This window comes from Larus michahellis, chromosome 2, assembly GCF_964199755.1.
Source record: "Larus michahellis chromosome 2, bLarMic1.1, whole genome shotgun sequence".
NCBI classification, from domain to species: domain Eukaryota; kingdom Metazoa; phylum Chordata; class Aves; order Charadriiformes; family Laridae; genus Larus; species Larus michahellis.
The window spans coordinates 31,985,159-32,012,627 of record NC_133897.1 but is presented as its reverse complement, the minus strand read 5'-3'; the positions used below and the strand labels follow the sequence as shown (position 1 = coordinate 32,012,627).

Sequence of the window (27,469 nt, the reverse complement as noted above, 5' to 3'; positions counted from 1 at the left end):
CGAAAAGCAGGATGCACAGATTGCTCTTGATTTACTGATTTATTGTAACCAGGAATCTAGAAAAAGTCCCTCATTGGAAATCAGGGTAACACTGTGACATGAAACACATTTTTAGCATTTTATACAACAGCAGTCCCTGTCCCCGCATATGGAAGCAACCCCACATTCCTGCATAATGGGAAACTGTAGATTTAATACATGCCGTGTCCTAGGAAGATACTGAAGTATTCATGTGGTGCAGAGCATTGAGCTCAGGAGTGTTTCAAGGAACCTCTGGCATCCTACCAGTTTTCAAATTCTTATCCAGTATTTTAACTGGAGCCAAAAAATTTCCAGCGTGATGATTACTAGGGTTTGATTACATTTAGTAAGCCAGGGAGCCCCTTCTCCTCGAAGACAAACTGCTGCCAGAGACAGATTTACCACTGACCAACAGTGTTTTTATGCAAATGTGCCTGAGTGAGTGCAGTAACCCCAAGTTATAATAGAGTCATTCAATCTCTTGCCAGAACAGCAATATTTATATATTGCAAAGATAAATTGGACATCAAAACCAGTTCCATTACAGAGTGAAAGTTTGCTATGTAAATCAGTATTTCTAATCACACCGTGCTTCTTCCCACCCCCTACCCCATTTTGCTTTCCTTGCTTTATCTTCATAGATGAATTCCAAATGTGTTTTTCTCTTGTGTGTTCACTTTGAATATTGAAGCGTTCAGCTAATGCCAAGCTAATGGATACCGTAAACTCCTCACTAGGAAACTTTAAAGTTTCCAAGTGTGTTTCTTCATGCCTTGGGGAAGTGCTATAAAGGGCTTATATTCACGGATAGTGTTTTGTCTGCCACTTGTGCAAGTTTCTGTTTGGACTTCTCTTTCTCCCGCTGCCTGATGGGAAGAAATGGGCAGTCATCTCCCTAGTGACTTTATCTCCCCATCAGGAATGAGTGCAAGGGGTCAGCTGCCCCTCTGCATGCTCGTCACCATCTGCTGACAGCAGCGCTCCCCCGGGAGAGCTGCCTTTGTTTACTGACGGGGCTAATATGAGGAGACACGTGAAGTACTTTGGTTTGTGGAAGAGGGCAGGAGAGGCATGGTGCTGTGAAAACATTCCCACACACTCTAATGGCTCATTCGCATAGAAAACAAGTGAGAGCCTTCAGCTCTTTCACAGAGCTCAAAGTGGAACAAACAGACTCAAGAACCCCAAGGCACCAGTCAAAAAACACTTTCCTAATGCACTAATACTGAGATGCTCTCCATGATAGCTTATCTGTGAGACTTCAGCTCTCATTTAGGCAGCTAAATGACCTGGCTAGATCGAAAAGCTGCTCAGTATCTGGTAGTCGCTGTCAGCAAACGCCGTTAGCTGCTAAGTTATTCTTGAAAATCTAACCTTCAGTTTCCTAAACCTAAACCTCCTAAAACTGGTTATAATAGGTGAAGTATGCATTGGAGAATTTTATCAGCACAGTCGCCAATTGATTGTTTTCTCTTTAGAATAAAATCTGTAGAATGCAGAAGAAATACAACGTGCCTAAAAAGAGATATAGGTTTTGCTCTATAGTTGGTAGAGACACAGACAGATACACCAGTGTGTAACTTTAGAATATAATGCGAGGACTGAAAAGAAGTGACTTTCTGAATTAGGTCTTAAACACGGTTGGGATACACGTCATGGAAAAGTTCGCATTATAAGCTGGTTTAGGTGATGAATGATGTTTTGTCAACAGCAGCATTCATTATGCTGGTCTACCATGTATAAGATGTATAAGAAGACAACGTGAACTGTGATATTAGGTTAACCCACAAGTTCGTGTAGCTCAGTGTCTGATCCCTATCGCCAACCTGTGTTGCATGATTAGAAACAAAGCATAAGAGAGGAAACTTACAGTGATTCTTCTGTTAAGATAACCTACAAAATATGTACCGATTTGTGATTTAGGGAATTTCAAAGACTAGTATGACATCATGGTATAACAAAGTATTATGTAAAAAGGATTTCCTGCTTGTTCTATGAAACTCCTTAGTTCTTGCATTTTGAGAAATACTTAATTACAGTACTATCTTCACCTATTCTATGGCACTCATTATTTTCACATCTTTCCTCCATTAATGTCTTTACTTCCTGAAGGGCCCTAGTCTAATTTATTTTCATACAGAAGCTGCTCCATATTTGCTACCATGTTTGTTGCTCTGTCATTTGCGGTTATTTTATATCTTCCTGTGCATTGCTGAGTGGAATGGAAGTACAAACTCCATTCTGTATGGACGTACCAATCATAATACTTGATGATATTTGATCACTATTGAGCATTGAGCTGATATTTTCATAGAAGTAGCCACAGTAACTCCATAATCTCAATTCCTGCAGGACAGTATTAATTGTGGCCCAGCAAAATAAATACGCGTGTATATATGGATATATACACACAGATATGCACACACTATATTATTTTCAAATGTAATATACATGCATATAACACTCTACATATCTGTAGTTAGCTCTCTTATATGTAGTTAGCTCTGTTTCCCCTCATGGGCATTAAGTTACATGTTGAATTTTCTACCTTTGTATAGCTCCATTACTCAGTATTGCAAAATTCCTAAACTTTTTTTATAATTGGCTTTTGTCTTTACTTCACTGAATCTTCAGTAACTCACTATCTACTTCTGTTTCCAGATTATTTAGGGGTATATGTTGAGCAGTACAGAGGCCAGCACAGATCTTTCTGAGAAATCAGTGATAACCTTCTGCTAGAATGAAGAATGACTTCCCCTTTCCTATCTTTTAATTTAATAGAAGACCTGATCTCTTTTAATAGAGCTTAGTCTCTTTCAGTGTCTTTGGTGGGGACCTTTTAAGAACAAATGTAATCCATTCATTGATGTCTTGACCCTTTATATTCAAACAGTGTACCTATAGTCATGTAACATCTTTGATGAATGGGACTAAAATACACACACTCCCTTTTCCACTTTTTGTCCCTCTGAGTTCTTATCAAAGTCAATATAGCTCAAGGATTTTTTGAAATGGATATGACTATGCAAAAGCATCAGGCCAAATATATTAGCAAGGGCAGGAGCACGAACTAACCCTAAGTCGATAATTGCATGTTACATTTGCTTTAGTTTTTACTGCTTCTCAAGGAAGGTTATGTCTAATTTAAGCTTGATTCTAAAAATATTTTTATTTGGCCTAAAATAACCCCACTTTGGGAATGTGCCACTGCAAATGTGAAGTTTTTGAAAAGGCTTCACTTTTTTTGGTAGATCAGAGTGTTGTTCAGTTCCATCTTCCGATGTTTAACATACCCCATTTTTTGAGATGTGTGGTATAGATCAAAGGGCAGGATTTGGCCCTTAGTTACCTGCTGTTACTGGCACTAATCTCACAGCTATTGAAAAATGATGCATCAAATTTATATCACTGCAAATGTCACTATTCTGAATCTTGCATATGTTGCCTGAGCTGTCAGTAATAAAAATCTGTTCTTAATTATTCTCCCATTTGAAAAATAATAATTTTCTAATAACCCAGTGAATAGGAATTTGATGTTTTCTGCGGCTGGAAACATTTTAATGATTTAATACATCTATAAAGTTCTCTGTGCTTTTATAATATAATAGCTTTTGCAAATCAAGTAGGACTTTCCCATTTAAATCCCTATGGCTATCAAGAAAAGCAGAATTTGTTTAAATCTGAGTTAAGTTTAAAATTAAGTAACTTAAGGAAAACATTTTAAGAGAAAAATAATCCAGCAGAAAGCCAAATACAAAATTGGGTTTACATGTGTTACAGGGATGCAAACTATAAAAATGTATATTTAAAATTAATCATATTGTATGTTTTAATCTTTCGTCCATCTTATTGTTTTTCCTTAATAGGAAAGAATAGAGTTTATTTTTTCTTCGTTAATATTATATGGAACTGATTTCACTGTGATGAGAAAATGAAAATGGCAAAGATTATTAAGAAAGTATAAGAAAAAAAATGAAGGCTTTGGATAGTGTCAGATTTTCTGGTTGGAAGTAGAATAATCCAGACCATAAATCCTATTTGCTTTTAATACTTTTCCCCCCCCTTTCACAGTACTTCTTTCAGTTAATTACCTTCATTCAAAGCCCAAAGAAGTGAACAGAAAAGACTCCCTTTGAAACTTTGGACTAGGCTCATAGATATGATAATTAGCATGAAATTCTACCTTCATTAAAGGTTGAAGGGTTTACAATATACAAAGAGTAATGTGCTCTCCTTTCTTTGTTTTTTCAATGTGATGATAGACTCCAACATTTTAGCTCATTGCTGTGCTTCACCGAATAGCATAGCTTTTGGAAACATGGATATTAACAGCCAATCTATAAAACACACATAATATACAGCTAAAAAAAAAAATGTTTCTTTTTCTTGTCCATTTGGTCTTGGCAACATGTATTTAAACAGGAGCATATAAAACATTTCATACAAAACACCCTACCTAATTCTGGATAAGATTTCATTACCTTGTTTGGTTGCTTCTCAAACCAGACTGCTATATTACTGCTTAGGTTTCTGGTTGTATCTGTTTGTATCTGAAATTCTAGCCAGAATTTGTCCTTGCTCCTTGAAGTCAAGCAAAATAACATTTATTTTGCCAGAAACGTTATTTATTATTTTTTTTAAGTTTAATACCAAAATGCTATGTAATCAAAAAGCAGGGTGAAACGAAAATATATAACTGGGTGCAAAAAAGCACTACAAAGTTCATGAAAGCTAGATGAATAGTTGTTGATGTAAGGGGGGATTTTTGCCCTCTTTGCATTGAATCCGCACACTAATTGAGACAAAGATCCAATGCAAAAAATAATGTGTGGTCTTACAATTAAAGACTATAATAATGCATGCACACAAAGGCTGAATTACAGTTTTACACATCTTCTGGAAGGCAGAGTATAGAAGAGAATCCAGTAGGGTCTGGAGCACTGACTTTTCCTTTACCAGATTTTAAATATCTGTTGAAACAACGGATACCATGAATTTCTAAAGTGCAAACATCTCATTCTATGAGTGTCAGGTAACCCAAATGAAGGAGTCTTTCCTAGTTTCTCATACAATAAGATTATTTTTTTCAGTATTTATGTATTAAAATAAACTATGGATATTATTATTGTATTTTAGAATAATTTTGGTCAGGATATTTTAGAATGGTGTGACAACAGGTCCGGATGTGTCCAACCTTAAAGCTGCAATCACTTCTTAGGAATCATCATTTTCGCCAGTTCTGTTCTCCAGATCTTTTATTATCAACTGGTCTTGTGACAATTCCTGCTAGTCAGGATGGCCACTGTCAAAATCCTGTCTAGACAAAATGTGGGGTTTTTTTCAACTTTTGCAGATCTAAGTGACCAGCTTATGGAAGTGGTTGGTTTGGAAGGAGCCATGGAGATGGGACAGATATACACAGGTCTGAAAAGTGCTGGAAGACGGCTTGCCCAGTGCTCATCTGTTGTCATCAGGTATCGGCAGCTTTAATTTGCACTGCACTGCTGTAGATAAACTAGTAGTCATAATTACTGTACCTATTTCTTGTGAAAGTATCATTTTTGTATATGAAATACATCTATTCCATCCATATTCTCTGTCCATACATCTTCCTTTCTTGAAGCATGTCAAAAAACTAGGAAAAGGGTGCTTACATTCAGTCTTCACGTGTTGTGTTCAACTGTCATTTCATCCTATGAAAAAATATTGTCAACCATTTGGAGCAAAAGGAGTGAGGCATGAACATCTTGGGGTTTACTATTGACGTACACTCTGCGCAATTTTGAGCGAAAAGTCATTTAGCATTACTTTGACACATTTTAACCCATTTATAATGCATAGCTCACCAGGGAATGGTATCATGTAATTAGTATTTGTGAAGCACTTTTTTGATCTGTAGAAGTCAAAGTGCTCTGTTTTTAATTTATTTGTTGTTTACTGAACACTGACAAGTCACTATTAATAAATGTGTTGGTATGTGTAAGCTGCTAATGGGGGAATGCACTAATTTAGTTGTGTTTTATCATTTACTACGCGAAAAGTGACAAAAACATTCACAATAGAGGAAGCTTGGATTAGGATTTAAGGAGAAAATAATTATTCTAACTTTTGGATTAGATAAGGACTGTAAAAAAGGGAGGTGATCAACTCTTTCTCAGTGAAGAATTTGTCAGGAAGAATTTTCCAATATCTTAATAAAATCATAAGCTATACCTTTATAAGCCCCCCAAAGCCTAAAATGAACATAAAACAGAAGAGCAGCAATAAAAACTTTAAGAAAAAAAGTAGGATTTGCCAAAGTGCCTGGCACATTTTTGAGACTCTCCTTAAGGAGTGGGTGATGTTGGCTTCAAAAGTACTCTCTCATGTGGATGAGGAAGAGAAATAAGGTCACAGAGAAGTTCCAACCTTCTCTGGATGCCAAGAGATATTTTTTATAATCTCACATCAGGAGGACCGCAACTGCAAAAGAATCAGAACCCTTCCAAACTTATAAAGTGTGAGCTCATTGAACATTATTCCCTTCCTCCACTTACAGCCATAGAGGACGGTGGTGAATCCCATGAACCGTTAGTCATTTTCAAATAATGTCCAAGCCAGAATTTTCATTGACCAACGTGAATGCTCACTTGACTCATTTTTCCATTATTAAATTTATCTACTTTTATTTTTTCCCCCCACACTTGTCTATACTTTTCTTAATGTGGTATCCTAAGCTAGACATAGAGGCTGTAGCTTTATGTTAAAATCAGTGCCCCTTCACTAACACTTTAGATTTATAACATGGTAAGTTAAAGCCTCGGATTATACAGTACAGCTGTCATATTATGTGAGTGCTCTGTCTCACCCAGAGTTAGACACAAGCGTAAAAACATCTTTTATGGTTCTAATAAACAGTGATGATAGAGTTAAAATTTATTTCTTGTTTCCTTTGTAGTAGTCATTCTATATTATAAAAAATAGCAGAGGTTCCTTTGTCTTTTCAGTTAATAAGGTTTATTCCTGAAGTTCTTGAATAATTCACTCTATTTCACAAATTACAGATTATTCTCCCATGGAGAATTGCACGTTACTACCAAGATGTGAAAATGTTTGCAATGTTTTTGCTTTTTGTGTTGAAAATCAAACTAAGCCTACTAAGCGACTAGGTTACTTTTGTAAGCACGTTGGGTCATACTAGAGATTACATAGAAATTTAGAGGTAAATCAGGATTATATGTGTGTGCCATCATGTATATCTCTCCTTAATAAATACATTTATCAATTTTGTCTAGTTACTTTACTTATACTATGAAATATGTCACCTTAGGACCAGCAAGTCTCTGCCTATGCAGATAGATGGGGAACCTTGGATGCAAACCCCTTGCACGGTAAGAATACTGGGAATACTGGGGATAGTGGGATACTCTGGGAAGAGAGCTAAACAAAAACTTTAAGAACTTTTTAAATGAGTACCAAAAATTAAAATAGTGAGAATATTGATTTATTTACTTTTACTTCTTCAATGATAGAGAATCTTTCAGTTTAAAAGACAACCATTGTCATCAGCATCAACTCAATTTACGAAAGTAACATCTTCACATTTTATAGTTCAACACCCACTAAATTTCCAATTTATCATGCTGGTTTTTTCCCACAGGTTAGGATGGAATAAAAAGATTTTTATTTCAAAAGTTTGGAAAATATTCAAAGGGTGCAGTCACAGGTAGAGCCAGTGTTAGTTTTGATGCTAAAAAGCATAAAGTAACAAATTATTATTCAAAAAATTAGGAAGATTTTCCATTATGCTTTTAAGAGTTCGTATCAAGGAGGTTTTATTTAAAGCTGAAGTCTTGACTATGCTGATTGAATTATACAATAGAACTAATATTTAAAAAGTCCTTACAGGTTAAAGAAGAAATGAAGGAAATTATTTAGTCTCTTGTTTCAGTGTCCACACAGATGAAGTGTGGGCAGATAAATAGCGATGGGATGGGATGGGATGGGATAGGATAGGATACATATTTTAATATACAATTTTACTAATTTTGTTTCCCTAAAGAACACTTGTGTTTTTGAGTAGATGAATTGCTGTAGCCTTGCAGCTTGTAAGTATAACAAAATAATAATGTGACAAGAAAGAAATCCCGCTACAGATGGGAGTAATTATCCAAACCATGGTACTGGAGCACTTTCATGAACTTTATGTCTGTACTAAAGTTAAGGGATACACAAAAAAGTGAAAGGGAGCACCTTCAGTAAGGTGCTAACAGGTGTAGCAGCTGATAATGTATGGGTTAGGATAAAATAAAAGTGTTGTGATAGCTCATGTTTGCCAGATACACCATAGTGTACAGCTGAACAGTGGGGAGAGTGCCTGAACTCTGATTCTCTGTAGTAAGCGCTCAGATGCTGCAATGAGAGGAGAACCACGTGAACGCACACTGTGTGAAGGCAGAACAGTGGGGATTTTATGAGATTTATTCCAGGAAACCTTTTGGAGTTAAGAGATATCATTATCTTTGCCTCTTCTACAGTGATGGCTCAGTGCAGATCAACAGTACTGAAACCCAGCAGTTACTTGTTCAAGAAAAAGACATGTAATTTTTCAGTTGCCAGATTACAGAAGAGAACTTATGGAAGGATGCTGGCAATAACATGTGCTTTTTTTCGGTCTTGATTGCTTGCTCTGTGCAAAATCCCTGCTATCTGATTGATAATGCTAGCAGAAGCTGCCCGCACAATTGAGGACAAACCTGGAAAAAGAGACAGTTCTTACATTTCAATTATTGCCTTGAGGAAACAGTAAATTATTACCGATAATTACTGCTGTCCAGTTGAAGTACCCTTTCAAAGGGGATAGAAATGGCGTATACTCTTCTGTGGAACCCATCCTTTTTGCTATACCATTGCTAAGAGAATATACTTTGTATTACATAAGAAAACCATACTATGGAATGTATTTATTTCCTCTGAGAAGCGAATACTTGAACTATTTGTCTTGACTACTGCACCTTTATGGATTTTGATATAGAATTATTATTTCATGTTGTATTATTCATTTTTCAGGAAGTGTTTTTTCTTCGCTGGGGAGCTTAATGTATTTATTGCAGTTGCTCGTTGCATTATTGTACATCTACCCCACTCTGTTTTCTACATTGTACAAAGGAAAAAATATGTATAGTTCAACGTCTCCCCTCCCCACTAATTATAATTACACTGGCGTTTTTCCTTGAAGCTCTTTGCAGAGTATCTAGGAATTCTCCTCAGACAATGACAAAAGTGGTTGTTAGCTTTCTCGCAACTGGAGTTTAAGATTGGATTTCTAAGTATGTGCTTCTGAGGGGTCTTTGTTTGGAAGCCAAAGTGTATTTGATTACATAAGTATTGGGATGATATCTCAGTGATGTGTGTCCAAAACTAAAGTCTGAAAAAACCCCCATAAAATGTAATCAATTATTTGAATCTGCAAGAGCTCAAATTTCAGAAAAAAAAAACAACATGAGGAGATCAATATAAGAATCATGAGCTTTTGTCTTTTCTACAGACAAAAACACAGTTTTCTCCCCAAAATTACCTGAAAGTCAGTTTTTAAATGGAAAAAAATACGATGATGAGATAAAGAAATCCATGAGTTTGTTTACTTAGGAAATATATGAGGGCTTGGTTTTCCTTTTAGTTTCCCTCTTAGGAAGTTTCTTTCCCTAGATCTTACAAGGAACCAAGGCCCATGTATAAAGATGCCGGCACTCCTACATCCTGCACCAAGACATGGGGGGACATTCCTGTGCTATCTCTTGTTTCACATTAGGAGAGGAGGGGCTTATTAGTTTACTATCTATATGGCTTTAAGGACAGAAGCTACTATATCTGCACAGTATGGCCCTGCTTGGATATACCATCTCACTAGTTCTAGAGGAGAGACCCCTGCACCTTGTTCTGTTGCACAGATCATGTACACCAGTTAGACACAACGGCCAAGCCTTGAGTTTTTGATTCTTTGATGCTCCAGCCAGAGAGCTATTGTTACAAAAAAGACTGTTTTCTCACCCTCTCTAACTGTCCTTTAGAAGGTTGAAATAACACATTTTACTTTGGTATGGTCATCTCAGGAACTCCAGTATCATCTAAGTTCAGTAGTTTCAAGGACTGACCTATAAATATTACAGAGACCACGTGAGAAAGAAATTCATACAATCAGCAGGTATTGAATCAACTCCGGCCCAAGGTGCAAGTGGTTAAGCTCAGAAGCCCTTTTCTTTTTCTGCTTCAGATTTTGATATGAATGAGAGTACTTTGCGAACGATTTTTCAAGAAATCAAGTTCAGCCCGATCCAAGTTCTCCTGCTATTCCATTATGCATATTAAGCAAAACAAGTTCTGCATCAAGTCCCTGTTATGTATGGGATGCAGGCTGTGCACGCAGGCTTGACAGTCTATTTCCTATTGAAGGAATCAACAAGTTTATCTTTGCTACTTCTCCTTTCTGACCAGAAAAAAGTTTCCTACGAATAGCACGAGTTGCTGACATCTGTCCCTTTTCGTGCACATAGAGACCATGTTTCCCCCAAATGACAGTGCAGACTCTGAGAATATATTGTGGGATGTGATAGATAATGCAGTGATCTGTGGTTTTTCACTCCTGTTACCGGTTTTAGTACTACTTTAGTACTAAACTAATTTAGTGCTAAAGAAGTTGTTGTGTGCTTCTTTTAACATCTTTTACGATCACTTAGCATCCCTAGGTGAGATCAGGAATGCATTCCTGTAGGTTCTGTGCATACTTAAAAATGTGAGTGTCTTGGTCTAAAAATCTGTCATCCAGAATTTTTCAGTATGTTGAAGACATGCAGACTGCAGCGTCTGACAAAGTCACTCTGCTCTGGTATAATAAGATGCAGAAACTGAGCATCAAATTGTATTGTTTTCACTGTTTTTTATAGAGGAGTCTTTGGGAGAAGGAAAGATGATAATGTTAATGTTATGTTAAACATCTCGTCTGATTAGCTGAAAAGGAAATTCTATCAGAGCTCTCACGGACAAATATAGCAACATGAAAGATATCTATGGTTTCACCTGATCTCCAAACAGGTCATTAATAGTAATGAAACTTCAAAGACTCTCAAGTTAATTCAATAAACTTCCAGCTTCAGCCATCAGAATTTTTTTTTAAGAAAAGTGATCTTTCAATTTAGCCACATAAATTATTAGCTTTGTTTTGAAAAAATCCATAAGAATATTCCATCTTAATTAGAAATAACTGTGATTTCAGTTCTTTCGTCTATTCCTGACTTGCTTGGCATCATATCTGAAAAAGTGTCAAGCCGCTAGCAACATTAGATTAAAAGTAGAAGACAGAAATGTCTATCAAAGATGCAAGAATATTGCCTAAATGAAGAAACAAAAATGAAAATCCGTAGTCAGAGCCCACCTAATGGATTGCCAGAAATACATTTTCACAGACATCCGAAACACATATTATTATTAGAATTATTTACTTATAGGAAAACTTGTAGTAAGCCATTAATAATGAAACTCAGAAATAATATTTCAAAATATTATCATTTGAATGCACTTTAAAAGTAAATTTTGCATGAATGAATGAACGGTTCCTCTGTAGCCTTTCCTTTAGTCCTGAGAGGTGTGATGAGCCTGAGCACAGAGGTCCTATTGAAGTCCTACCTTTGTAGTTAAATCCAGAGAGAAACAAGAACTAAAAACAATATAAGCTTTTACTGTAGACCAGAGCTGGGTGAGAAAACTAAGAGAGAGTTACACATTTGCTTTCATGTAGATCCATTGGCTCCGCCACCCCACAGATCGCATGAAGCAGCTGCAGCTGTGTTCTAGACTCTGTATTCTAGACTCTGTCTTCTTTCCGTGTCACTGAACGGAGAAATATTTTCTTATCAGTTGTTTATAATGGGAGAATTCAAACTTTTGTGTTGTCCTGCCCAAACCAAGACATACATCTACTTCTGTAGGGCAAAGAGGGACCGCTAGAAAAAGTTTTTGGTGTCACACTGAAATGCTGCATCTTTTGCCCTTTTGAGCAACAGTGTGCTCAAATTTCTGTTTCAAGGCCAGTGTGATTGATTGAGTTTCTAACACTTTATTTTGCAGCCGGGCATTATTTTTTGTGCTCACAGGTATGCTGCACATTAATTAGTTTTGTTTACCTATGCATATTTTTTCTTAATTTCACAACAATAGTTTTTGTAATTGACAAAGCAATTTACTGCATGTGTGCTTTCTGCACCCCAGACAAATCCTCTAATATGTAATGCACCTTTCTTTCCCGTTCACATTGTTAAGAAAAGAATTAGTTGTGACTAATTGCCAATTAATTTGCAGTGGTTTTAGGGAGGAGGGGGGGAAAACAATTGCACCTACTAATTAAAATTTAAAATATTCCAAAGTGTCATCTTTAGGTGTCTGTGGAATACATAATTTCCATTTTAGTTCTGCACTGGATCTGTAACAACCCTGAGCTTGACAGCTCTATTAATTTAAAACCTCAGTGATACCTATTAGTACAAAACACGAAAAAAATGCCATTAATCATTTATTTTAATTTTGCAGCTCTGTCATTTTCTCGGTATGTTTAAAAATTATGATGACACTGTAATGTTTTCCAATCTACCTGTTTGAAGGGGAAACGGATCACACTACTTAGGAGAGAGACTAGAGTATATTATTAGAGCTTAATTAATGCCAAACTGATTAGATTTGATTGCACTTTGCACAATAATATTGTTAAGAAATTTATTTAAAAGATATGTTGCATAACGCTGTATTTAAAACAACTGGTCTACATCTGAAGAGATTTTGACCGAAATGCCACATAATGCAAGTCACGGGTTAATTTTATTTAGCACTGCCTATGTTCTATAGGTCTTATCCATACCATGATACCCAGTACGGCTCTTAATCATCTACAGGAATACAAAGCTATTTGGTGCTCTTGTGATGTAGAGGTGTCACATCCCTCCATTTCCCGTAAGGGGAGCAGCATATGGGCGTCTAGACCGTAGGAAAACCCTCATACCCTCAAAACTACCAACATCCCAGGCCTGCTGATAGCATGGAAAAAAGTGACCGTGAACTAACAGATCCAACTTGATACCGTTTTTTTTCTGACAGTTTTTTCCCTCTGTCCTTAAGACAGGCTTTCTTTCTTTAACATTCATTGAAATATTATAAGCAGAACTGATTATCTCTGTTTCCAGTTTTCTGTTCTCATCTCGCGTTTTAGTTAGTACCTCTACTTATAGCACCATGTTCTGTGGTAATAGTAAATATTTAAGCATTCTGTGAAGTCAGGAACAGGAAGGTAACCAGCAGATATTGTAGAAAAAGGAACATGAAAGCACAATTGACTGACCTAAAAGATACAGTTTTCACGGTAAAATTATTGATGCTCACTGCATTTCATTAAGTGGATCCATTGTATTAATGTAGCTTCAAGGCATATTTTGAAACTCTGACCTGCTCCTGAAACAAATAAATATCTGGTTTATGCATTTATAGATATCTTCAGCATCACAAATTCAGGCTTCTCCTTTATCAGAAAATTTGCCGTTGACAAATAGGGAGCAATTACCATCTCTTCTTTTAAGGATTATGCTCTTTTTAAATTAGATCTGGTGTTCCTTGCCACAAAGACATCATTGGACACACTTTCTAATACTGGAAAGGTGATTTTGAAATTGCAAATGCAGTATTTTTCTACTAAACCTCTTTACTAGATATACCAGAACTTAAAATTTTTATGATCGTGAACTTACAGGATAAAATCCTGGCTTCAGTTAGTGAATGAGAGTTTTGCCATTAGCTTCAACAGTTTGAGTTTAGCCTATAATGTTGTGTATCGCGCTTACAACAAACATCCATGATATTTTAGCAATTCCTGTATTTACTTTCCCCCTAAATGGAATTTTGTTATTTCCTCATTTTGCCTGGTTTTAAGTATAAATTTGTGCCAAATATGCTAAATAGAAGTTGTATTTTTTCTCCAGCAGCACTTCAGGCACTCCCCTAATTTATGTTTAAAATGTCCTCCGTATTTTTTGTAAGTCATTATATATTTTCAATAAAACTGAGTAAGTTATATCAAAAATTATTTTCCAGAATTCCATAGTAATTTGTATGAGGATATTTGTCAGGGTTTCATCAATTCCAAAAAATAAGTTAGATTAGGGTTTGAGCTTTTGGAATTTTTGTCTGAGCAATCTCTTTTTCTCATGTGTGCACGCGTGTGTAAATCACAGATTTACCTGGGAAAAATGAAAAACAAAAAGTAATGGGTCATATTTAAAGCTTTTATAATTGTGCTTCTACTAAAAAAGATATGAGGTTGCTTGCTGAATGAAAGGGAAACCGAATGGTAAAAGTTAAGTCTTTGACACTCCATGTGCATGCACACAGAGTCTATATACCTATCTATAAGCAGTGTTTTCTTTATTTTTAACTAAACTAAATCTCGGTTGCTTGTAATTAAAGATTTTTGCCTTTTTTTTGGTTTTTTTGGGGGTTTTTTTTTGGTCCATTTCAGTCTTCCCATACAGCACTTTCAATATTTAGTCCTACTTTGACCTACAACATTATTTCTCTTTCTGAGACCCTTAGTGCTGCTTCCCATCTCAAAGTGTGTTCTGTCACTTGTCACCCACCCACAGCACCAACTCTGGCAGTGCTGCCAGTATGAAAACAGAAGCAGAAGTGAGAGTCCGGGGCAGAAATGCACTGCCTGAAAGACTTGAGAAAGACAAAACCAGTCTGTTTCAGGCAAGGTAGTGCAACGGTCCAGCCAGTATTACAAACGTACTGATCTCTTTTTATCACCCAAAGATAAGATTTTTAATCTTTTTTTTTTTTTTTTTCCAACGGGAAAATAAGGAATCAATGGTTATCATTGTTAAGCAATGCAAAGTTAACACACACTACCACGCATAAATAAAAAAATTTACTTTAACTTTACACTTTATTTTTGTATTTTCAGAATGTAAAATATATTTTATACCACTGGAATCGTGCCAATTTATAACAGTTGAAAATATATCTCAGAGAAATGCATATAGGACTCCATCCCCACTTGCAAGAGTGGTTAATCGTGTTCAGGCATCTTAGCTGATCTCAGCGGATAGGATACAACATACTGAAGAGGTCATGGTCTCTGAAACAGATGGCTCAAGCCAAAAAAGAACATTACAAATGATAAACATTTTCTCAATATGTAGTTGCGTTCATCCTCAGCAGCATTGAACAGCCCCAGTCCAACAGGCAATCTGTATGGGGTCTCAGGATTCTCTCACCTCTTCATACTAAAGCCATCTTTTGAGTTTTGCTCTTTTATTCATTTTAAGATGGAATTACTGTGATTTACCTCTGAAAGGAAACTCTGAGGCCGTTCCTACTGCCACATCATGGCCAAATCTTGCAATAAACTGAACCCTTATGACTCTTGAAGAATTCACTCTCAGCAGCTGCAAATTACTTCATGTATTGATCCTCAGGATCAGGTTGATGTCATCACTGTTTCTGAGCCCCAAAATGTGTCTTATGACGCATGTGAAAGTTGCTAAAATCCTTGAGGCAATTTTCCAGGACCAGATCATCAGCTGGTTTAAAGTGACATCAATGGAATAACGCCAATTTACCCCAACTAGATTTGGCTTCCAAAGTGGTGCCTGAAGCAGAATTTCTTGTTGGCATTCTGTTGATGCCAGTCTTTGCAAGCGACAATTATTATCTGTGTGAAATTAATCTAGGTTGCCAAAAAAACCCCTTATGCTAAATTTGATACTAATGAACAATGTTGACAAAAAGAGGTCATGTATGAAATTTGAGACTAATGAACTAAGGTGGCATGGAAATGAGCATCTGGAGAGTAAAGTAAAGGCTCTAATAGAGTTAAGCCAACCCATCCATTCTGTTGAGATTTTTATGTTTCTGTCTCCTTATATTGTAAAGTAAATTTCCACCCCAAGAAATGTCCTGATCTATATTTTAATGAGCCTCTCCACGTGACATACATTTTTTGTTTCATTACTATTAGTGAATGACAAGTGAAGGATATTCATTTTAACTTGAAAATGTCAGGTATGCACTTTAAGAGATATATTTTTCCAGTTTTTAATGAGGTGGTGTTTCTTTTTGAAAGAAATACCCATCTCTGATGTGGGTACTATGCAGGTGACAACTGATATTTAATAAGTGATGGTTCTTGTATTAGTCGTAGTTCACTAAAGAAAATGTCTCGGATTGCTTTTGAAAAACTCTTAGCGTCACTAGCCCAAAGGCAAGATGTGACCTTTTTATTACATAATGAGAATCATTTATTATCTTACAATGTATCTTAAAGTCACAGACAAAATGCCACTTTGATAATTGCTTTCAATTAGCTTTGAGCATAGCATACATTCATAAAATGTCTTCTCTAATTTAGACTTGAATTAGAGAAAATTGCAGACATAATCTACTTTAAGGTTGTCTCATTTAAGGTGATTCGTAGTTTTATATCAAAGAAATCAAAACGGGTGGCTTTAGAGCAGTCTTACAAAATGTTTTAAATAGGCTTTTCAATATTTGAGTCTATTCTATTAACAATTAATTAACAAATTAGTATGCTAGTTCATCTTTTTTGACCTTTTTTGTGTATTAACTTTTGACTTTCGTTCATAATGGTTGTTTTTAAATTAAGCAGTGTCCTGTGTTGAAAGAGAGGTACAGCTTGATTAGATGTATAAATAAAGCATACAAAGACATAGCTTACATCTTAATAATAGGCAAGAGCTTGGTCTGTCAGCATGTGTGTCCTTTCCAACTTTTAAATTCTTATTCGTCTTGCAGATATGTAAAATATGAACAGCAAGCAATAAATCCCACACTCAAAAAGTAATATCACATACTGGCATGTATTTTATTGCATATGATTTTTAATATTGATTGTGTGTATAATTTAGAGTATTTGTGGAAACAGTGATTACATATAGATTGGTTTACTACATATGTAACATCATTCATAAAAAATACAGGTATTTTCTTGATTAAATGAAGAAGATTTGGAAGTCACATGTAAAGATAAATCGGGCATCTCAGATACTTGGAATTGAACTAGTTCAAGGGATAACTCTGTTTTTCTTCTTTCTTCCCTCAGATAAAAATTACTCACAAGAACCAAGCCCCCATGTTGATGGGACCTCCTCCAAAAACTGGTCTTTTCTCTTCTATCATCAAAAGAACAAGGAACCACAGCAAGGAATAAGCCTATGTAGTTTAGTTTTTAGAAAACCAATTAGCTTTGTTGGGCTTTGGAATATTTATGCTGGAAATCTTTCAAGAGTTTTAGAATATCTTCTACTTGCAAAATCATGGATTTTGATTTAACAGTTTCTGTAACTCAGCTAATGTAAAACTATGCTACTAGAACAAAATATTGTCACAGTTTTGTAGGCATTTTGCATGATGAAAGCAGATGTTTACATAAAGTGATACAGCATATTTTTTGTTGCATGCGTTACCATTTACTAATCTATGGGAGAATTCTGCCATGGAATATAGGAAGAGAATGCCATGGGTAATTTGATTTTTCTGCCTTTTCCATTTCAGCATTTTCCACTGCAATGATCATATGCCATAGGTTCATAGTACCTCTTGAATCAGACATCTTCACATCAATAGCCAATTAGACCTGTTTCAGAGTAAAGTTTATTACAGGTCTCATTAACCTGTGCTTTTAGTTTATGATTTCTTTCTACCCTAAGAATATTTTTATTCAGCTAAGCATTAAAATCTTATATCTTATTATAACTGATAACTCCAATGTATGTGGGTAACTGTACCTGCTGAAAATGCCTAACAATATGTGCAGTATTCAGATGATCATGATTACTCTTGTGTAAGTTTTTGTAAGATTGGAAGTCAATGCAAGTTTGAGCAAAAACTATAAGGCTAAGGAAATCATGCTAAGAGTGAAGATAATAATACTTGCAAAACTAGCTATCAGTGTTGTTTGTTGAAACACTAGAATTATTTTAATGAGCAATACATCTCTGTAACATGGCAAACTTTAAATCATTCTGCATATTGACCGATAGCATAGTGTGTATGCACACAAATAACCAAAGCTCATGCCTAATAAAGTGCATTTCCCACCAAAGATTTAGTGAAGGATGCTTCAGAGAAATGGGTTAATACATAATTAATCAAGCGCACTGGAGTAGACTCATTTCTGAAAATTTACAGTTCTTTTCATTACGTTGGCAATGTCCAGACAAATGTTGGGGTAGGAAAATACATTAAATAAATTGTAAGTAAATATTCGCTTTTCATTTGTTTCATAAGTTGATAGACATAGACACATATTCTAAATATTGACACATAGACACATACTCTAAATTTTGGAAAATTAAACATATCTATTTTTGTTGTCATTGTTATTTATAAATTTATGCCATACGAAATTTACTCATCCCCTAAATTAATCTCTTAAGAAAAGAATAAGCCGTTAGCTATTCCCCTTTTTCAGTCTGCTGTCTAGAATCAAAACATTTCTTGTCATAAATTTTGGGGAGGCAGTTGCTCAGGTTTTTACTTTCTTAGCCCTTTGAGAGACTTCCTAACAGCTTAGAAATCATAATACAGGGATTTGTCTGAGGTTTGCACAGCACTGTCTAATGTTGAAGGGAAGTCCAAGAATGGCAACTTTTTTCAGTCTTGCATATAAACAGTCTCTATCAAAACTTTTTGTGCAGTCTTAACATTGTTCTTTGTTCAGAGTGAGCTGCTTCTCAGCTCTGCATGTCTTAAGTTCTCAGAGATTTCATCAAAAAGCAAACAAGGAAACAACAAAACTGCTTGAAATGCACGATTTCCCATTTTTATCTAGACTTTAAAATGTTAATGATTTATTAAATCTATTTTTCTATTGATTCATTCATCCATTAAGAAAATAGTACTTCATCATTCTGTGGTGCACGGTACTGTGCATGTATTTAAAGAAAGTTACTTTCATTTTTTCATCAGTATAAGAATTCAACAGAGTCCTAATTTATATAATAGATACTGAAATAAAAATTAGTATATAGTTGGTAAGGATTATGTCTTTGAAATATACAGTCTGTGTTCTGTAAACATTAGGAGGTAAATACCAATTAATGTTATGTTCAGCATTAGGTAGAATAATATGAGGGCAATTATTTGCTAAAATTAAGATCTTGTAATTCCCCATTCTTGCGTCCAGTGGTGCTGACAATTACAGTTACCACGGGAGTAAACTATTATTTTTTCTGTGTATTGCAAACACACAGACACCGAGAAGCGTTTGATGCACTTCTTAACTGCAAACATACATGAATACAGGGCAAAGGATATTTGCAAAAAGAAGGAACTTGCTGACATAATATTACATAAAGTGTACATTGGTTTTATGAATTATGGTTATAGGTGATAAATATTTTCACATAACTTAGCATAGGATTTTCTACCAATGCTCTCAACTTTTTGTGGCAAAAATGTGTTTAACAATAATATATAATGTGCTCTCTATGATTATCTCATGAACATTGTAACTCTGAAAACAAATAAAATTATACATAAGCTATTATTTAATAATGTATGCAATTTTAAATGTGCCAGTCTCTGATAGAAAATTGTTCACAACACACTTTTCCATATGAAGAGGAATAGATGCATTCATGTAATCACAATTACATACGATTCTGACCACACTTATAAAAGGTAAATCAGATCTGTTGGTCGGTACATATCAAATTCTCACTGTAGCAAAATATAATGGAGCAGCCATTTTACTATATTGGCACTTATCATAGCAGTGACAGTCTGTCTTTCTATTAATCTTGTTTGGTTGTTTTTTTTATCATGGCCTCTAATAATTTAAAACCGTGGCCACGTTGGAAGTATTGATGATGAGGAGAAAATCTCAGAGTACGTAAAACATAGTATGAAAGGAAAATGCTTGATTGAATGAAAGAGAATTTCAGAGGGGGGGCCTTTTTATTTCACTTTAGTATGCACAGAATTAACATCATGAAATTATATGTGTGAAGTGAAACAAAGAATATATCTTCATACAGCTGAAATAGATGCACTCCTCTTCTATTGACTGAAGAGTAGTAGCTGTAAACCTACCAGTGTTTACACTGAAGCATTCTTTAAGGCCTCATTAATGACATTTGTGATATAAATGGAAATTATAAATACGTTGGAATTATATCTGACACTGGATTTGCAAATTTTTCATCTCCCTGCTAGAGCGTTACAGCTGGGCAATGTGCTAAGGAAAGAACACGACGTCTCAGGAAGAAACCTTAGCTTCTGAAATTGGTTAGCTTCACTCTCACTTCGCCTGAGTCCCTGTTAAAAGGAGGTGGAAGCAGAATTTGCTGCAGAGGCAAATACAGAATTACTGTTTCCAGTACCTGCAAGATATTTGTATGTATATCACCATGATTATTTAAAGCTAGGGGGTTAGGCCTCGTGATTTAGGCTTATTGGTGCGTGTACGTGTGCGTGCATGCTAGATCAGGTAACATGCTGATAATGTTTAGGACTTTGATGAGCTAGGAAGCACCTTGCATTAGTTTCTGAAGCAGTAGTAGATGTTCTATAACATTTCCTCACTCTTATCAACTCTGTAATGTTACGTGTAAATTGCAACAATGATTACCTAATTATACCAAAATTATTTAATGCAAATAAAGTCAGAGTTCAATGTGTTCCAAAATACCAGTGTAAGAAGTAATACAGTCAAAGAATGTGCGGGTTTGATATAATTATTGTAAGAAAGGGAGAAAATGACTTCTTTCTTTTTTAATCTATAGATTAATATTTGTTTGTTGAGACTGCAGCTATTCAGTGATTATTAGTGGTTTAGGGTACTAGTGTTTAGGGTACTAGTGCTAGTCTGTAATATACTGCCTTCATCCCTAACTGGCTTCTGGGGCTTGTGATTCTGAGGTGCGTCATAGCGAGACCAAAGCTTTCTGGGAAGCAATCACTTCAGAGAAATGTTGTCCCTCGCCTCTCTGGAAGAATGACTAGAGAGAATGTCTACAAAACCAGGGGGAAATAAAATCAGGAATAATTATCTCTGGACAAGGAAGCAGGAGAAGATCAGAGAATTCTGCTAAGGAATGACAAAACAGATGCTCAAAGTGATGTATGAAAGGGGTGGGTTGCTCCAAGGCAGCCCATGGTGGTGTGGGGCCAGGGAGGCCAGATGAAGGCACTCAGGGCTAATGAGCAGTGCTGCGCCAAGGAAGTGGATTAATTAGATGAATCTAGAGACCCCTTCCATTTAGGGTTGCAGGAGTTGGGCAGTGTTTCCTTCCTTTATGGGGAGAAAGTTTGTCTGATCGGAGTTAGGCCCAAGAGAATGAGGAACAACTGAGCCCTTTGTATGAAGGGAGAAGAACTTGTGAGTGAAGGAGAGAACTGAAGGATGGTCGAAGGAAGGTAAAGGACTTGTTAGGCCTTTGTTTATTTCTGAATGCTTTTGTACCTTGAAAAAAAAGAAGACATTTGCCCTTGTAGCTAAATAGCAGTTTTGCCAACTGCTAAGCAGTTAGCAGGAAAAGAGATAAATACATTTAGAAGGCTGAGGTGGGCCTGAGAAGCACTGCTCAATGTTTTATGCAAGAGCGGTGAAGAACGTGTCAGCCTCTTGTCAGATAATTGCTGCTTGTCTCTAGCTCCGTCAGGTCTGAAAGCATTTTGTTTTCCCTCCCTTGTCCATAAGGAAGGAAACTTCTTGTGGTCCTGCTGAGGTGAGTAAAAGCCTTACTGTAGCCCTGGTGGGAAAATAAATAAAACATAGGCAAGATCTGGAAGCTGAATCTGTTAATGAGATATAAAGTAATAGGTTAAGTTTGGTGGTGTGGGAGGCTCTGAGGGTGTGCTGTGCAGCCATGACTGATGGTACAAACTCTCTTCACGTCAAGGTTTGTTGGTGTCTGCCCAGCAAAACTCTGTGCCTTGGGGAGACTCCTGGCTTTTATACCCCATTTGATCTCAGACTATGGATTTTCAGTTCATTTTGAAATAAGGAGGTTTGACCTTTCCTGTTCTGATTTGTGTGTCTGTGGCATGGATACTGATGGAGTTCTCTCATTATCAGGTTTGCTTAATTTTATAAGTACAGCTGAAGTAGAGAAACTTCTCTATGACCATTGACTGCCATTATGTGATACTGCCCGACAGCATGAAACTATAAATAAGAGATGACGCGTTCTAGGCATCTAGAATCTGGGCATGGTGGCATTTCAAAGGATGCTTTTTTCCTTTCTGATTCATGATTCAAAGAGACTACCTGAGAAGCACCTCAGGGCTCTCTTTAAATATGACTCATAGGAAAAGTAAGTGATAATCATCACGCTTCATTATTTATAGAAAGGTGGTAGCTGTGTTGATGGTAAAACCACAGTTTCATAGCAAGATGCCCATTTCTAATAAACGTGGGAAATTATTTGCTGGGTCTAACTGAGTGAGAAGCAAAGTTTTTGAGTTTTCAGGTCAACTTCTAGTCTAAGGTTGATAATGACTGAAAATAGTCAGCTGCTGATTGGCCTATTTGAAATAAACTTTTGTTTGGCGTTGTTTTGTTTGATTGGTTTTCCTTACCTACGGTCAAATTCACGTATTGTGAAGGAACATAGCAATTTGCATTAAAAAGTAACTGTTCTGGACAGGGAAGTGAATGCCTTTTACTCTTTTGGTAAAACTCCTACTTACGGGCCATGTTCTGCCTGCCAACATGAAAATACAAGTTGTCAAGCTTCATCCGTGTCAGTCTACTTATATTAAGTCCAAAAAAAGAACACGTAATAACAATTCTTCTTTAAACTATTTGTATCTGCAGAAAGATAACGGTGATTTTTATATCCCTCAGTGAGGCAATTGGACTTGGCAAAATGAGCATCAGCACTGTACTTTCTGCCCAGCCATGAGGTTGGCTGTTCAAGTGTTTTTGACTGTGATGGCTTGTTGTTTTGATGGGTTTTTTTAGTCAATATGAGTGAGTTGCAAACTTCTATTTTTACCCCAGAGTTTTAAGAACTTGAACTTTAATTTAGGCACATATTTTGTATGTTCATGGTGTACACATAAGTAAGCAACCAAGCAAATGCAGGAAGATCTATTCTACTCAACCTGAACTTTACTTCCATATGTTTAAATTCAGTCCTGCTACTGAAGGAAACGCCAACAACTCATTGATTTTTAGGTAGCTTGGGAGGACTTTAGGGAAAAATGGGCTTGTTGTGTTCTCCTAAGTAATATGACCTTGTTAAAACAATATATATATGTAGATTAATGAATTTTTACATCATTTACATCAACCACTGTTTTCTGTGGCTATTCTGAACAGTGATTTTTAAAAAAAAACAACCAAACAAAAAACCCCAACAGTTTAATCTATCTGTTAATGGCTCAATATAATTACTTCATGAGAATTTTTGAAAGATTTGGTCCAACCGTCTATTCTACAAAGTCAAGTCTTGCATTGAGATGCAAATTAAGGCCTTCATAATTTGTCACTAGCTCTGGTCAAAAATTCTTTAGCCTCTCTTTCAGCAAACCATACAAAACTGTGGGGAGGAACCGATGTTCCCTGACCAATCTATTTTTCACTGGATTTACATTTCAGAGCAAAATTACCTCTTCAAATGTCAAAATATTTTGTGCTTGAACATCAAATGGAAATGTAAGGTTTTAATTTGACTCATTCGTTAATTCTGTTTCATTAAAGTAGTGATTAATATTGTAGTATAGCTGACTTTGACTTTAAAAAGCAAAAAGTGAATGACACGATGCTTTTATTTTATTTCAATCTGAACATGATTATCTTATCTCCTTTAGGAGAATTTTAAATTGTTTAGTAGTTGTTCAAGATCCTGAAATAAAACTTTTGAACTTTGCACTGCTGTAATTGTCACCAGACTAAAAGGCTGCATGTCAAATTCTAGTCTTTATGTAACATCTCTGCATTTTTATGATTCCAATAGCTGCACGCTTCCTGCGAGTTATCTTCAAGGAGCTGATTTTTGATTCATAGTTCCTCCTGTTTCAGATTAATTTGTCAGTACAGGTCTAGCTTTTTGCTGAAGAAAAACAGAGATAACAGAATAATGTTAAAAAAAATTATTTCAGGTAGCCCAAAAGCTTACCAAATATTTTGACAGTTGTCTCAAAAAGCAGAAGTGGACACTGGCTTTCAATAAAAATAGAGTGGGCAGACAGTTAAAGAAGGGAAATACCATTATTAAGGTATTATAATTATTATTATAAAATAAGTGAATAAGAAGAATATGTAAGACTAGGTATTGTAAAATAAACTATTGGCAAGACAGATATAATGCTTGTAAGTGTTTCTTCTAAGGTACTGAATGCACTGTAACTCAATTGACAATAATCATTCAATCACATTGATAAGGCATTTGTGCACCACTGTAATTCACAAAATCCTGTGGTCCTTAACACGTCTCTCAGTCTTTTGGGTGAATTATCAGCTAATGCTGTGTGATAGCTAATCTGTGAACACTTTTCACCACAGTTACCTAAAACATGTATGCCGTCTGAAGTTTTGCTGTTCCTCTTTTGGCCGCTGTACCTTTATGACTAAATAATGTTAGAATGTCTTACCCAATTGATATCATGTTAAAATCCTTGCTGTGACAATCATCAGTCTTATTTTTATGGTCTTGGGACAAGAGGTGAGAGTGGACTCACATGAGGTTAATGGGGCTTTAAGAAAATGTTTCCTTCGGCACAAGATAAGGTTCTCTTGATCTGATGGGAGTTCTGTCACTTTATCAGATATAACGGCTTTCTCTGCCAAAGACTTGAGATATTAGTCTGTGTGAAATGATTTATAGTTTTTCCTTGGCTTGCATGCTGAATCCTGGAAAAAAAAAAAAAAATTTTGTGGCAGATGCCAATTGTTCCCTGTTGGTCTGCATGTAGAAATATGTACTACCACAAGAGATAGTCAAAGCATTCAAATACAACCCGAACAGTTGTGTTGACAACTGAGAGCGGAGCAGAATAGCTGGGGTCAAACTCGCAGAGGCAGTAGTTGAAACAAACTGCTAGAAGTTCAGGGAAGAGTTAAACTTCCTTTACTCGTTTCTAAAGTGACATCTGTCTAAAAATGTAAGAGGACAAGAAGGTAATAAATACGTCTGTAACTTACCACTGATAACGCTCATTTGTCTGAGCAATATTTATGCTATTTTCTTATCTCAAATATAGCACAAATGGTAATTTTTAACTATTTCTACTGTGTGCTTCCTCCACCAAACACATTGCAATAGCATAACGTATAAAAGCAGATTTTAACAAGTGCAATAAAATAATGTTTTAAGGAACCTGACATACCTTCTGGTCCGACACCACAGGACAGCAAAGGGATTTTCAGGAAAAATCACATAATGCCATTTCCATCTCTTCTCAGGAAAGTCTGCAAAAGAGGGAAGTTCTGGCCAAATTACAGCCTCATTTATTCTTCCATTCTAGCTTGTTGATAAATGAATTTGGAGAGTTGCTATGATATGAACGTCATCAGAATATGCAGCCACAACTGTGTAAGGGAGTATTGAGAATATTTTGCCAGATCTGGTTCTCCTTTACATACAGAATGTCTTCTGCAAATTTTCCTTGCTTAGAAACAGCCTACTTGCAAGGTACAGAAACACAGAGGTAGTCGCTATTTGCTTAATTACTGGGCTCCTTTAAGGTGTTAAAACACTTTTTAATTTTTTTTAGCACGGCTCTGCAATGACTACTGTGAATGTTTTTGGCTTTTTTTTTTTTTTTGAATGATCAATACTGAAGAATGACTTGTATGATGGCAGCATACAATATAGATAATCTGTGTATCATGCTGCTTCTTCTACACCAATGTGGATCCCCTTGAGAGCAGTTAAAGTCCTAATGTAGAATGTGACACTAAGTCATAGCTTTGGAGATTATGACTGAAATATAACCTTGTTTGAGACAATGTTAAAGTGAAGTAGGAATGTGGAAGTGAAATCCCACCTCCACTGAAATCATTGGTTTGCCATTGCAGTCACAGGGCCAAGGTTTTATCCCTGCTGTCTTGTGGTAGGGCTCAGAACGTCTTTCCTGCCTCAAGTAAAACGTCTGCAAAGAAGTCCGGGAAAGAGATTGAGGTGTTTTGTGCACTCACATGTCTGTAAAAGCCTACTGAATGCTTGCACCTGCAAAGTTTCCCCACTTTCTCCTGCGTCCTTAGCAATCTTGTATTTCTGTTTCCAAAAGCCTTGGCTTCAACGTGCTGTATTGGAATATGTTTTCACCTACGTGGTTCTATTGGATGAAGGGTAGGTATTATGCTGAGAAATGTAAATTTGAAATTTCTCAAATTAAGGAAGAAATCAAAGACTTCAACGTTTCAGCAAATGCTGTAACTGCTATAACCAATGCTGTGAGCGAGTCCCGCTCAGTTAAGGACCTGTCCTTAAGTTCTACCTTCTGAATCTCAAAGGCATGAGAATGCTGAAGCTTCAACTAGGTGGAGTTCGCACATAGTGTTTTATTTTGCATTTGCCAATTCACATGTAAATTTTATGGTTTCTATGTGTAAATGTCCCTCTCCTCTCACTATTCAGAGCCTTAAAAATCTACCCTTAGTGCTTTGAATCACCTTGCTGGGGTAACCTAACACCAAACTTGAATATGAATAAATAGTTGCTTTGAACCTAACTCTTGGGACTTGTGTGTTCAACAGAATATTGACTCGGTATCCAATTCTGTACTGTTGCCTTAAGAGGCCCTGACACAGTGCTGCAAAAACCACATCTATGTACAGCATAACACAACCCACTCCTAATTATTTCTGCCTAGAGTAGCTGCTGCTGTTGGATTTCTTGTCTTTTATGCTTAAAACAGCAGTGACGCAGTAGTGAGTCAGGCCTTTGCCAGTGCTTAAATACCCAGTGCTAGGTGCTATATAAAAACATTAAAAAAAAAAAAAAAGGCAAGCATGTGTGCAAACCTTGATTAGCATGTGAAATGTCAGAGGTATGCAAATTGTGTACAGAGCGTACATATTCAATCTCTTACATTTACATACAGCTTTTTGTTTGCAGTATCCTTTAATGTCTGTATACTCGGACTGCTGTTTTGTCATTTCTGGCAGCTATTGTGCTCCTTCGAGCTTGTGCTGTCCTAACATATAAAGCCGAGCTCATAGCTTATTGTTTCAGTGTTATTAGATTGTTAATTTAGAGTTAGTGTAAAGCAAAATAGTAAAACATAACAACAAAACATATTTTGTGGCATTTTTTTCTCCACAACTATCATCTGAGGAAGAACAGTGGTTGCTTCCCACGATACAAAAAAAAAAAAAAACAAAAAAAAAAAACAACAAAAAAACACACCCCAACTTCCTAAAAACTACTAGTCATTCCTTAGAAAAATGTTGCACTTC

The 27,469-nt window shown here is 36.1% G+C and overlaps 1 protein-coding gene across 9 annotated transcripts in view; it reads left to right on the top strand.

Annotated features, from left to right (window-relative positions):
• The window catches only part of DGKB (diacylglycerol kinase beta), a 362,621-nt gene extending 343,013 nt beyond the window's left edge, over nucleotides 1–19,608 (top strand). For 8 of the 9 annotated variants that reach the window (XM_074574782.1, XM_074574785.1, XM_074574779.1 and 5 more), the window contains 3 exons: nucleotides 5,375–5,495; nucleotides 7,331–7,391; nucleotides 17,159–19,608. In XM_074574782.1, the coding sequence (XP_074430883.1) occupies nucleotides 5,375–5,495; nucleotides 7,331–7,391; nucleotides 17,159–17,266 (290 nt within the window). In that variant the 3' untranslated portion in view covers nucleotides 17,267–19,608. The remainder of the gene's footprint in view (nucleotides 1–5,374; nucleotides 5,496–7,330; nucleotides 7,392–17,158) is intronic. The other variant, XM_074574786.1, reaches the window with a different exon arrangement.
• The last annotated feature ends 7,861 nt before the right edge of the window (nucleotides 19,609–27,469 follow it).